The following is a 14221-nucleotide window of genomic DNA, read 5'->3' as shown; positions in this document are numbered from 1 at the left end:
CATTGAATGTGAGCAACAACCACTTGGGGGAAGTGGGCAAAAGAGCCACCGGGTACTTCTGTACTGATCTACTTACTTTCTGGCAGCCTTCTTCGACTACATCTGCATCTCCCGGAGATTCTTTTAGTGGTTTGCTTTTGCAAATGTATCCATGTTTCACATCGCAAGGTTGATCTGCCCAGAACCCTTGCTGCATTGGACAAAAGGAGTTGCTTGGATAAGATTTGTGAAGTATTTAGAGAGGAATATACTTGGGATAATAAATGCACATCGAATGAGGCATTTGCTTTACTTTACCTTTCCTTTCATAACCACACAGTCTTCTTGTCTGCTGTTCGCATGTGTTGGCTCTCCAGGCAGCCAGTTAGTGTATGTTACAGGAGTCCCATCTGTCCATTCAAAGTACATTTGAACCTTGAGGTCATTCAGCCCAATCCACAATTCATCAGATGAGCCTAACGCAATGAACAAGGGCAAAAATGACACTCCATTGGATGCAGATGAGCAAGCGGAAATGTAATTTCTGTACAGAATGTTTAAGGTCCAGGCATTTTCCTATTGAAGCAGTACAGTACCACGTCAGCCATTGTATGCTTAAGAAGAACTATTTTCTCCAAGGCCAGCCTGTTGGCAATGAATATTACTATGGAATTCAATGGGATCTCAGTTTCCTCTACCCACACATGAATTCACATCTGCCCTTTTTTCTTTTTTCTTTTTGTTAGCTTGCTGTTCTGAACTATTTCCTGTAAACTACTCCAACTCTCCCCAAAAGGAAAAGCTTTCTTTAATGGTGAAAAGGGACATCAATAACAAAAGGGGGGAAATGGAAAAAAAAATGAAATATCCTTTATGGCAACTTTCACCAACTTGATGTGCTGGCTTGAGCTGATGGGCATTGGGAAAGCAAGCAAACTAAGAAGAAATGCAATTTGGATTTGGTAATCACCGTACTACTGTTCTTACCCTTTGAATTATTTGTTCTCTTTGGACCAAGCTTCCTACGAACATCCCATGGGATTCTTACAGACTTTAACATCTGGGCATGTTAAGTACATAAGAATGCAAGAGCAGACCAATTCAGTTCAGAATCTCCACACACACACACACACACACACACACACAGTGGCCAAATCAGATACCTCTGGGAAGCCCACAAGCGGGGCAGAACGGCAATACATCCCATTTGCCGGAATGGTCCTGTAGCAGCTTGACTATCCAATGTCATTTCCAGCAATTGGTGCTACTACTTCTTGTACTCAGAGACATATGCCTGACCAAGATCATTTAGAGCTTCAAGGATTTGTGCTTGGATTGGAATCCAATGGAAGTGGGCAAGAATTGCTTTGTATGGCCAGAAGTGCCAGCAATGAAAGCAGAATCTGCATGAATAAATTTTGAAGAACAACTGCACATAAAATTGTAGCGTTGAAAGGGACCCAAGGGTTACATGCAGATGACCCGTATGGGGAATCGAACCCACAGCCTTGGCCTTATCAGCACCACGCTGTAACCAACTGAGCTAGCTTTGGGGACACTAGACATAAAGTGTCTGCTGTATCTGAAACCTATTATTGAGAGTACTTTTGTGTGGTGGCATTGTTCTTTAACTCTGAAAGCTGTCTTGAATTAATGCATAAACCAGAAGATAGATTTCAAAAGCAGTAGCTGTGGCGTGTGGCCATTGGACTAGGGGGACTAGGCTAGTCCCCTAAATGTTCCCCTGGCATCTCCCTCCCAAAGCCCAGCTGATGCCTTCTTCCCAAAGCCCAGGAAGCTTCTGCCCAACTTAAGGAAGGAGGCACGGTGCTCACGGGCATGACATCAGTGCGCGTGCACACACACACACACACACACACACACACAAAATTTGCCCTTGCAAGCTGGTGTCTCTGGCCCTAGCTGTTCCCCTATGAAAAATTTCACCACATGCCACTGAGCAGTAGCAACAAGGAAAGGGAAATTATAAGGAAGGGGAGACAATGCTCTGAGACATGAAAATTTGCACAGAGGGATGGAGGAACACTGAATGGGCTGGACGAGAGACATGCAGAGACCGCTGATTTCCTGCAATGATCTCTCAGCTTCTCTGTGCATATATCCATTCATACCCACAGGCAGAGGAGGAGGAATGAAGCAGGAATTGATGGAACTGATAGGAATCTTCCACTCATGGGCACTAATACATCAGTCATAGGCTGGATGGATTGCTCTTCAATTATAGTTTCCCAATATTCTTTTTTAAAAAAGGCTGCATCCAGCAATATTCAATTGTCACCATATTTTTTTAAAAGAACCAGTGGCAAGTTAATAGCTAGAGTGTGTTCATGGAGTTTCTTGTCCTTAACTGTAAGAGATGTCACCACTGAGGCGGAATACTGAACCCGAGCCAAAACATCACAGGTGTTTCCTTACCACTGACCTGAATCACTAAGAACAAGATGCTGCTGCCAAGATGTGTACACAGGACTTCCTCTGACTAATTCAACATTCAAGCAGAATGCAGTATGCTGTTTGGTTTTTCTGGCACTTACTGTCATTATAACCTCTGCTTCATGACAGAGATATTGCTTTTAAATGAGATTTTCCATTGCTCCTGGTCCTGCATTCCTGACACTTACATAATGGGGTTTTTTCCCCTGTTTGTTCCCGCAACAAGGTCTTCTCCCTCGTTTTTCCCCACAGCACATCTGCATTATGCTGCAAGACACAGGATCCAGCCAGCTAGCGCAGAAAGTTATGGCAGAATCCTCAAAGCATCACCTCTCACTGAAACAACTTTCTAGACCAGGCATCCCCAAACTTCGGCCCTCCAGATGTTTTGGACTACAATTCCCATCTTCCCCGACCACTGGTCCTGTTAGCTAGGAATCATGGGAGTTGTAGGCCAAAACATCTGGAGGGCCGCAGTTTGGGGATGCCTGTTCTAGACTGTGCACATTTGTCCTGCCCTGCCAAAGCAGAGTTCATTGACAGACTCAATACAGTCGCACCATGGTTCTCGAATGGCTTAGTTGCAGAACAAATCGCCTCCTGAACGCCACAAACCCAGAAGTAAGTGTTCCAGTTTGTGAACTTTTTTTTTTAAGCCGAAAGACTGACGCGGCTTCCGCTTGAGTGCAGGAAGCTCCTGCAGCCAATCGGAAGCCGCACCTTGGTTTTTGAATGGTTTCGGAAGTCGAACGGACTCCTGGAATGGATTAAATTTGAGAACCAAGTTTGAGAACACACAGTATTGACTAGTATCTACTTTTTAAAAATCCAAAAGGTCTTTATCAAAATAATCACAATTCTGCAGCAAGAAAAGATGTACTTTGTGATCTGTGCAAACTACACAAATTTCAAATGTTGTATTCTGTTTTGTTCTTTTATTATACCCACGAAGAAGGCTAAGAAGCTGTTCAGGGTTTCTGATGTCCCACCCCTGACCATGATATCTTATTCAGCAATCCCTTCTAGCAAGCTACCTTATACCAGGTCAGACTGCTGGCCTTTCTAGCCCAGTATTATCCTCACTGACTTGTAGCAGCTCTCCCAGATCAAATGAAGTTGTCTTCCTCAGCACCTGATACCTTATTTTTGTTGATGACGATATCAAGCTGGTGCCTTTTTCAAGCAAAGTGTTTTCTCTACAGCTGAGCTAGATAGAAAGGCGGCCTCATATTGAGTCACACCATTGGTCTATCTATCTGGCTCTGTATTATCTGCACCAGAGGTGAGGAACCGGTGGCTCTCCAGATGTTGTTGGACTACAACTCCCAGCAGTCATGCTGGCTGGGGTTGATGGGAGTGGGAGTCCAACAACATCTGGAGGGTTATAAGAGCTCTGTATGGTTTCAGACAGAAGACATTGGACATATCCATACTTGGAGATGCCAGGATTAAACCTGGAATGATTTGTATGCAAAGCATGGACTCTGCCACAGAGTGATGGCCCTTCACTGCCAAGCCTTCTCTCCCAGCTATACTGCCTGCTCTGCATTTTCTGCCCTTGAACCAAATCATAGTACTGGCAAAGCCTAGTCAAAGCTATTAGTCCTTGGAGCCTTCTGAGGCAATGCCTTGTCTTTCTCCCACTGGCTTAGCATAGACATTTCATTAGGTCACTACAGATGATAATAATAATAATAATAATAATAATAATAATAATAATAATAATAAATTTATTATCTATACCCCGCCCATATGGGCGGCTCCCAACAGAATATTAAAAACACGATAAAACATCAAACATTAAAAACTTCCCTAAACAGGGCTGCCTTGAGATGTCGTCTAAAAGTCAGGTACGGTAGTTGTTTATTTCCTTGACATCTGATGGGAGGGTGTTCCACAGGGCGGGTGCCACTACCAAGAAGGCCCTCTGCCTGGTTCCCTGTACCCTCACTTCTCACAGTGAGGGAACTGCCAGAAGGCCCTCAGTGCTGGATCTCAGTGTCTGGGCTGAACGATGGGGGTGGAGACGCTCATTCAGGTATACTGAGTCAAGGCCATTTAGTGCTTTACATCTATTGTCCTACCTCAAGCAGAACAGCCTCTCCACAGATGCATCTTAATTCCCACAAGCATGAGAAATTGCTAGGCTGGCACATATGCAATCAAAGACAAAAGGAGGCACAATAGAGAAGAAAGCTTTACTGAGCTGGAAAATGCTATGAAATAGCCACTAAAATTATTGATACTGTCATAATATTTATTAATCCTAGATGGGATGAAGCAGGTCTATCAAGCTGGTGCCAGGTATGTAAACTACTGCTGCTACACAAACATGCCAATTTTTAAGATGCCATGTACAAATACTCACTGTACCCAAGCTGGGAAATTGTAAAGCTGTACTCTTCGACGTTGTGTATACTCGCCAGATCTCCACCTTCCTTTCTGCATGATGCTAAGGCGTCATTCCACAAGGCTGTTGTTCTGTGAATCTTGTAACAGTGGCCTGCATATGATACCCATCCCTCAGGACACTTAATATTCACATTTGTTTCTGGGAAAACAACAGCCACAACCAATGATCAAGTAGCACCTATGCACACAATGCTGTATAGGTTCCACATAATGTTAGGGGCATGGACATGCACAGTGGGTGGCACTGTGGTCTAAACCGTTGAGTCTCTTGGGCTTGCTGATCAGAAGGTCAGAAGTTCAAATCCCCATGACGGGGTGAGCTCCCTTTGCTCTGTCCCAGAGCCTGCCAACCTAGCAGTTTGAAAGCACACCAGTGCAAGTAGATAAATAGGTACTGCTGCAGCGGGAAGGTAAATGGCATTTCCATGTGCTCTGGGTTCTACCACTGTGCCCTGTTGCGCCAGAAGCAATTTAGTCATGCTGGCCACATGACCTGGAAAGTTGGTCCTCCAAAGACTTCATTTTGGTCCCCAATCCAGCACACACATGACATTGGTGATCTCAGCCTCCTTCACAAGTTTGCAAACCATCATAAATTAAATCTGTTTCTCACACATGCCCTATTGATAGACAGGTGCATCAGCAGGGAAACGTTGCTAAACAAGCTGCCCACCTTAATTAATAAATAGAATGGTTGTGTTGCTAAAGGGAGGGGGCAAATCTTTTAAACAACCTAGAAATGCATTTAGGAAACACCTGGGCATGTTTGCGTAGAATGCTGAAAGGGAATGGAAGGAAACCGTGACAACGCTTTGGCGTAGCACACCGGGATATTTATCAGAATGTGCTTTTAAGAGCAAAGTGGTGTTTTCCTGTCTCTCAGTGTCAGCGTCTCTGTTACAGATAATGGAATTTGCTGCCATAGCTGTCTAGAATCTGGATGCTTCCTTCTCACATTGAAATGTAAATACAATGCTTTAAATTCAAACTTCTGATGCCGAGGACATACACGTTCTTACATTTCAGGTGGGCTCTACCATAAAGGGGGGGGCAGAATTGTCTCATCAATAGCAGACTCCTTCAAAATAAAATACTTTGCATTCTGTTTCCTCTCATGTTCTCTTTGGATAATACACCAATTGTCAGAGGGTTGTCGTGGCTACTCTAGAGTAACTCCGCCTGAGTGAAGTTTGTCTTCATAGAAGTTTATTGTGCTATCTATTTACAGTGTAGAGACAGCTTAAAACATGACCTCTCATCCCGAATCGGAATCCGGCAATGTTCCTACGCCAGCAAAGTAGTCTGGGCACCCCAAAACACCGCCCCCTTGACCTGCGTTACGGTGCTCTCCTCATTTTTGGCGCGGGAAGGAGCGATGCCCTCTCAGTTTCCTCCTTCAGCAGTCGGTTCCCTGGCTCTGCAGTATCCCCAAGCGTCTGCCTGCATCCCTCCGCCTCCAAGCTTTCCCATTGTTCCTCACTCTGATTTATCTCCCCCTCTGATTTTCTCCGCCCCCCCCCCCTCTGGCTGCTTCAGAACCACTGGTGCTCTCTGTACTTGATGAGGTGGACGTTAGGATGATGGGGGCTGGCTCCCTGTAGGGAGTCCCCCTTACAGCAATAAATAAACCCGAAGCCATGGGCCAGTTCATAAAGAAGACTTTGAGCATGCAGAAGCCTTTGGCACAGAGAAGGAGGCACTACTGAAGAAGGAGAATGGATTATTGAAAGTGGAAGCAGCTGCTACTGTTGAAAGGGCAGAAGAAGGTTTTTCATGGATGGTTGCAGGAGCTGTCAAAGCTATAGCCGAGATGCTGACTGTGCAGACTCCTGTGTCAAGCAGCCAATAGACCCTTTTGAAACAACAGAAAACAATACTACCCTCTTCCAGAACTGGATGTTTTGAAGACTCCTCTTCACAGAGCTTTTTGAAAGAGCTCCAAATTACATGTGAAGTATACATAAGAGAGCTTTCCCTTTTTGCATTAGCCTACTGCCAGCTTCTTAAGTACACACTGTTGTATATTCATCAACCTACCTGAAGAAATAGTGATGGAGTTCAGACTGGAATTCCCTTTTTTACAAATGTAACCAAGTTTCTGACTGCATTCTAGAGTTTCCCATTTGCCATTTTTACTGGGATTAAATGTTCCACAGGTTTTTCCAGGCTCTGGAGACGGACTCCCTTTAAGAATCGGGCACAAATAAGAAGGGTATTCACTTTACAGAGTTCAAGGTCTTTGTTACGAAATTCTATTGTAGCCAATGGGCATGTAAGAGGCGTTTACTGCATAAAGTCAACTCAGTAATCAGATCAGCACATTGAATTGATCCAGGCCGCAATTCTGCTCATGGCTAAAGCGCTGGGTTGAGTGTCTTTCCTCAAGATTTCAGGCCTTCAACCTATATTTGTAATGAACATACAAATGATTCCTCACAAGTCATCATGGTCAACTATATGGATGGTGGTGTGTATAGCCAAACATATCTGGAAGGCCATAGCATATTGGACCCAAGAACACATGTTTTGGAAATCTCAACAAAAAATTCAAGCTGAGAAGATGAAATGGGGCATCATGAAAAACTTTTAGTGGGGAAGGGACATTTGAAATTTTGTGTGTTTTTGTTCTCTACTGAAGAGGAAAAACTAACAGATATGAGGAAAATTGAAAATACAAGTACATTTAGAATATAGAAACTCCCAAACAACAGTGGTTACCTGGTGCCCAGTTTAGGAATCTGAAAGGATGGCCACCACTCCATTGCCATCCACGGTTGGAGTCCAAACTGTTAAGACCAAACCAGAGTTCAGTAGTCAAAGTGGAAGTTAGCCCTAAATGAGCATGCAAAACACAGCAAGGCATCAGTCTCAGGAATGCGGACTACACAGCAGGCAGTAGCAATTACAGGTAACTGGGAAAGGATGAGCATCACAGTTGTAGAGCGAAGGAGAATTTCAACAATCGAAAACTTATTTTACCATTGCAGCATTATGAAGCACCATCTGCCGAAAGTTTCCTTTGTGGACACAACAGCACCTTACTGAATTTGGTAAGTCTACCTCCAGACCTGCCCTTCATGCTTGCGAAAAGAAGAACCAAACAAGACAGAGCCAAATTCTACCAGTCTGAAGTTTAAGACTTGCAGAAAATAAGCATTTGCGATCAGTCTCACGCACCCACTCTCCTGGATTGTGGTGATCAAATAAAATTTAAAATGTGCAAAGTACACACATATCTGGTGTCAGGAAGTGTGACTTCCACAGTAGAGAGTATGAAACATTGGCAGGTTGGACTGGGGCATCTGTTTTCAGAGATTAAGCAATAAATCTGATCATTTCACATTGAAAATGAAAATGTGAAAAGAGGATTAAGCAAATAGTTCCTGGTGAATGGAAATCTATTGCTCAGTATGTGCAAGAGAGTCAAGCAACAAACAAGACTTTGTAGTATGAGTGCATGAGTTTAAATTTATTCATTGTTGTGATAAGATAGTGCAAAAGTAGGATTCTTAAGCAGGAGAGCTTGTTTTTGATATTTATGAAGCACAGCTACAAGATCACTTTTCAAATGTTACCTTGTACACAGAAAACTCATGAGTGTCATTCCCACTCTCAGCCTTCACACATCCAGCTTATTGTGTTCGTGCCTGGATATTATATAGAATCATAGAATTGTAGGGTTGGAAGGGACCCTGAGGATCATCTAGTCCAACCCCCTGCAATGTGGGAAAATGCAGCTGTCCCATACGGGGATCGAACCTGCAACCTTGGCATTATCAGTACCACACTCTAACCAACCGAACTATATGGCTACCCTTCTTTCTGTGCGATTGGGAATCCTGCTTCTTCAGAGTTCCCAGTCATAAAGACAAACATGCAGGCATAGTAGAAACATAAGATCTATGCACCTGTTAATGCAGAGAGATCAGGAATGGGGATAATGCAAGTTCTCTTGTGCAACTTTCAAGTCTTTCACATATATTATTTGGGATATAATATATGATGTGTTTGGAGAAGGAACTGGCAACCCACTCCAGTATTTTGCTATGAAAACTCCATGGACATAAAAAAGGAGAAGCTTTGAGAAGGAAGTGAGAGTTTCATGGGGTCACAGAGAGCCGAACAGGACTAAGATGACTAAACAACAACATATGATGTGTTACAAAATACCCATGCACATGGATAACTTACCTGTTAGATACATTTGCTCATGTAACTCAGTAACTCCCAACAAACATGCACCTTGTTGCCGACAACTTTTACTAGCTTGGTACCAAGTTAGAGCAGCGTTTGAGTTTATCTGGTACTGAACATTGGTCAAATGGTCTGTATTCCACAGCTTGTCCATTCCGTCAGCTATAGGGGGAAATAAAGACAGGCTTCCAATGTTCATTACGACAAAACGAAAGAAGCATTATTTAGTTAAAGAGTCTAAATCCATAGTCCTGAAATTAACACAGACTTATAACTATTTTCTGAACTGAACTAAGGGATCTAAGAAATATACCATTTGTGGAAGGTGATTTCTGCTTTGTTTATTCTAAGGTAGCTTGGACATGCCCTCTCAAACAATGGATATCTAAAGCATATAATAATATTTTCCTGTTTCTGTCTAGATGTTTCTGTCAAATCTTCACCTCCTGTGGTCTCTATTGAGCCAGACAGATTGTGAATTACCACAAACTGCTTACTGAGCTGGCTGGATCTATAGGTTTGGCCACTCCTGTTAGTTTTAGCTGCTATTTTTCTGCTTTAAACATCAATAAAGATTTTTGTTTTTAATGCAATGACAAGCTACAATGCGACCCCAAGCAGTGGGACTGTAATAATATAGTGCTAAAATTCGTAGGTAAATCCCTCCTGAGTTCTTTTTGGGCTCTGTAGAAAAATACAAAGTTTTGACATTGAGACAGTCAGACATTAGACTACATGTGATCTTCTTTGATTTTGCCTTTATGTGTTTCTTTTCTTTTCTTTTTGTTAAGTGCGGGGACTTTTAACCCTTTGCCCACATCATGGTCCTAATAGAAATTGCCACATTCACCCCACCCTTGCTATCCACAATGGAAGCTTTTCTCCAATTGCAGATACCCTAGCTCCAGTCAGGACCCCGGCATAGCTGCCAAGTACCCCGTTTTCTCCGGTAAAACCCTGATTTTACTTACCTTTTTCCGGTGGTTCCCCGTATCACTTCGTCTCCCGTTTTTCTCCGTTATTTTCTCCTGCCGGCGGCCATTTTTTTCTTTCTGATTTGCCCTTCTATGGGCACCAAAAATGGCCGCCGGCGGCTTCAAAAGTCGCATCTACACATGTCCAGAGACACGACTTCTGGTGTCGGCGGCGGCCATTTTTGGTGCCCATAGATGGGAGGAGCGACACCGGAAGTTGCGTCGACGCACTTCCTGACATGCGTACAAGCGGCTTTCGAAGCCGGCGGTGGCCATTTTGGGTGCCCATAGAAGGGCAAAGCGACACCGGAAGTTACGTCGACGCAACTTCCGGTGTCACACGGCTGCCGGTCCCAGATTCTGCAGTCCAGGACTTGGAAGGTAAGGGTGACCCCAGTAGGAACAAGCAGTTAAATGTTTGTTAAACAATTACATCCCTGCCCTTTTCAGTAAAGTTGCCTATCTTCACAGTTTGATAATATGCACATTTATATATGTTTTATTGATTAAATGATCGATTAAAATAGTCAGTGGTTTTAGCCATCCACATTTAGCCATATACTTAAGGCACAAAACGTCCACCAAGAAATCATGGAACTAGAGTTTGTTAATGGTGCTGGGAATCACAGCTCTATGATGTAAACAACAGTTCTCAGGATTATTTGGGAGAAACAATGTACCTGGGATCCCGAACACCTTGTGACTCAAATGTTTTGGCTCCCGAACGCAGCAAACCTGGAAGTAAGTGTTCTGGTTTGCGAATGTTCTTTGGAAGCCGAAAGTCCGACGCGGCTTCTGCGGCTTCCGTTTGAGTGCAGGAAGCTCCTGCAGCCAATTGGAAGCCGTGCCTTGGTTGTCGAATGTTTTCGAAAGCCTAATGGACTTCCAGAATGGATTCCAAGGTGCGACTGTACTTTAAATATATGGTGTGTACAAAGCCTTAGATAGTGACATTTCGTGATCCAGGCTTAAGAAGCAACTACAGAACTTACATTTCAGTGGGCAAAAGCCATATTTCCTGTCTGTTTCATAGTGTCTAGTGGTTGAACACCACAGCCAGCCATCGGACCTGCCAGCATTTGTACACTCTGCGTACCAGTTACCATCATATTGGAAAGGAAATACACATGGTGCCCCATTGGCATTGCCTTTCAGAGTGAACATGTCTGGAAAGAAAGAGGGAGAGAAAAGTATAAAAGCAATAAAAGACCCAGTAATCAAGTAATCAAGTATACCATTACTCTGGTATACTTCAAGACAAAGTGTTAGCCAACTAGCCATGGCTTACAGCAGACACGGAACAATAATCGTGTAAGACTTTAGAGGCTAGCAGATGCATTATTCCATAAGCTTTTGTGGACTATCAAAATGATGCACCTGATGAAGAAGACTATAGCTTTAAAAAAAAACCCCACTTATGCCATAATAAATGTGGTTACAGGTAGGTAGCCGTGTTGGTCTGGATCGAAGTAAAATAAAAAAAAATTCCTTCAGTAGCACCTTAAAGACCAACTAAGTTTTTATTTTGGTATGAGCTTTCGTGTGCATGCACACTTCTTCAGATCTGAAGAAGTGTGCATGCACACGAAAGCTCATACCAAAATAAAAACTTAGTTGGTCTTTAAGGTGCTACTGAAGGAATTTTTTTTCATAATAAATGTGTTCATCTTTAATCCCTTAATACCATAGTCTTTGATACTAGTGCTGTTCTTTTTGTTGTTTGGCTCAAATTGTATCGTGAGAGCATTGTCACGAGGATAAAAAAGACTCTAAAATGCTTTGGCAAATGTAAAAAGCTATTCCACAAAAGTGGGATAGTGCCAGAAGTGGTTTAGAACAAAGAGTGCAAAGCTCATACAGTATGTAAGGCTGGCAGTCTATATATGCAACCCAACCAGCAAACAACCATACTGCGGAACCACATTAAGCCCAATCCTTGTAGGCCTGAATATTCTATCTGTGTTCAATATTCTTATTTCTTTTTATTTTTAGAGTTTTTTTATTATGATTTCAAACCTGCCTCCTTGCCTTGGTTTAAAACCAGAGACAGGCAGGCTGGAGGGAGACATTTCATTTTCATTTTCATTTGTTTATTTGTTTGCTTGTTTGCTTGTTTGCTCTTTATCTATGCTTATATCCCTTCGCTTTATTCCACATTCTGGAAAAGGGTATAGAAGTGAATAAGCTGGGAGGGGAATAATCTTCTCCCCTAGGGCTAGAAGTTTATGGGGGGCCAGTATGGTACCATTAAGACTAACCAGTTCAGATTGCAATCGTGTACATACTTAAGCAATGCTCAGTCCCCGAGGAATTCTGTGGGGCTTACTCAAGGCCCTCTTTGATGTACACAGCGACACTTCCTCCAGTACATTCCTCCCTGTCCTTTCCATAGAGCTTATATCGAGAGATAACAGTGGTTCTCTCAATTCCACCAGGTTTCTGTTATACCCTCTATATATCAATGCCATCATACTGTATAAGACCAAGCATCCCAGTTCACCCACCTTGGTTCACCTTCAGCATTAGCCTATCAACATGTGGGGAATAATTAATAATAATAATAATTTATTATTTGTACCCTGCTCATCTGGCTGGGTCTCCCCATCCGCTCTGGGCGGCTTCCAACAAAGATTAAAAATACATGAAAACACCAGTCATTAAAAACTTCCCTGAACAGGGCTTCCTTCAGATGTCTTCTAAACGTCAGATAGTGGTTTATCTCTTTGACATCTGATGGGAGGGCTTTCCGCAGGATACAGGACCATTGACGGGGATGTGTGGGAGGGAGCTAGGCTACAGTTCATAATCACATGAAGAGGGGGCGGCGGGGCGGGGGAGAGAGAGAGTGACTGAATGTGGCTTGTATGCTCTTCCTGTCTCAGTGTTGCCATGGTTACTGACTGGTATGCCCTGGTTCAAAAACGGTGGGGTTGACACCGAGAAGTCACAAAGTGGAGGAACCGTATGAGCACTTCCCCTCAGTGACACATCCAAGAGCAAACCTGCCATCACTTGCAAATATTAAATTGAGTAGAGGTTTCATAGAATCATAGAATTGTAGAGTGAGAAGGGTCATCTAGTCCAATGCAGTAACCTCAGCTAAAGCATCCATGACAGACAGCTATCCACCTGTGCTTTGATTTGCTTTTTTTAAAAAAAGGAATGAATAACATTTTGAACATCTCCACAACTGGATATTTGCACGTTGGTTCTGTTTTACCCTAGATGTTATCTACTGTTCATACAATTGGACATGGCAATTGAGTCCTGCTCTAACTCAGGGGTAGCCACACTTCAGGTGTTGCTCGACCACAACTCTCATCTTTAGCTGGCCACTGGCCATCAACCCATTAGGTTGACTGTGGCAGATGGGAGTTGTAGTCTAGCAATATCTGGAGGTCACCATGTTGGCTAACCCCTGCTGTGACCACTTGTTGCTTATTCTGACAGAAATGATCTTACAGCTTGGCATTTCATTATACTTAGTCATTTGATGTGTGGCAAAGTTCACCTTGCCTATTGGGACGATTCAGACAATTAAGCTATCCTAGTTGTTGAGCTTTTTTAAGGAAGCCACTGAAAGTTTTTGAGCTCTTTTTGAGCCAACAAAACCCATAATTTTTTGATTGACTTAATGTATAGCAGCCCTATCCTAGGATGACAAACCTCTAAAGGGGCAAGTTACATTATTTGTATGGGCTCTTACAACATGACTAAAGATTCAAGTAGCCAAGTATATTAACTCAAAAGAAAAAGAACCACCAGGGAGATTTACCTTCATAGCCCCGGGAGCACAAATCGTCTCTGGTTCCATAGACCTTCCACCGACTCCACCCGCCAGATCCCTTGTACAGCATAATTCTTTTTTCATTTTTGTTGCCATAGTTGAAATGCAGATCTGCTCCTTGGATGGCGAAAAGTGTGTCGTTTTTGCATTCCCATTGCTGGAGATCGCTTGTTGAGTCACATGGGTACAGAGTAACTGGTGTCCAGTCAACCTTTGAAGATACTCCCAAACATAACTTCAAAGACACGCTCATCAGCTGGTGGCTGGAAATCCATCTAAATTTTTGTTCATCGCTTTCAGGGTTGCAAGCACTGGTAGTGACAAAGCTTGCAGACTGTACGTGAATACAAAGCTTGTGGAGATCGTTATATATTAAAAATTTGCTGTTATCTGTAAAAAAGAAAGAAAGTAAGATATATGG

At 43.0% G+C, this 14221-nt stretch overlaps 1 protein-coding gene across 1 annotated transcript in view; it reads right to left on the bottom strand.

Moving 5' to 3' along the window:
- The window catches only part of LOC118091810 (macrophage mannose receptor 1), a 55540-nt gene that overhangs the window by 32705 nt on the left and 8614 nt on the right, over positions 1-14221 (bottom strand). The window contains exons 2-9 of the mRNA XM_035129236.3: positions 13789-14190; positions 11006-11179; positions 9037-9201; positions 7564-7677; positions 6883-7029; positions 4802-4984; positions 298-455; positions 77-190 (exon numbers count right to left, since the gene is read on the bottom strand). Coding sequence (XP_034985127.3) covers positions 77-190; positions 298-455; positions 4802-4984; positions 6883-7029; positions 7564-7677; positions 9037-9201; positions 11006-11179; positions 13789-14190 — 1457 coding nt within the window. The remainder of the gene's footprint in view (positions 1-76; positions 191-297; positions 456-4801; positions 4985-6882; positions 7030-7563; positions 7678-9036; positions 9202-11005; positions 11180-13788; positions 14191-14221) is intronic.

This window comes from Zootoca vivipara, chromosome 11 (genome assembly GCF_965207765.1).
Source record: "Zootoca vivipara chromosome 11, rZooViv2.hap1.1, whole genome shotgun sequence".
NCBI classification, from domain to species: domain Eukaryota; kingdom Metazoa; phylum Chordata; class Lepidosauria; order Squamata; family Lacertidae; genus Zootoca; species Zootoca vivipara.
The sequence above is the reverse complement of the archived record's forward strand: the minus strand, read 5'-3'. Positions and strand labels throughout refer to the sequence as shown.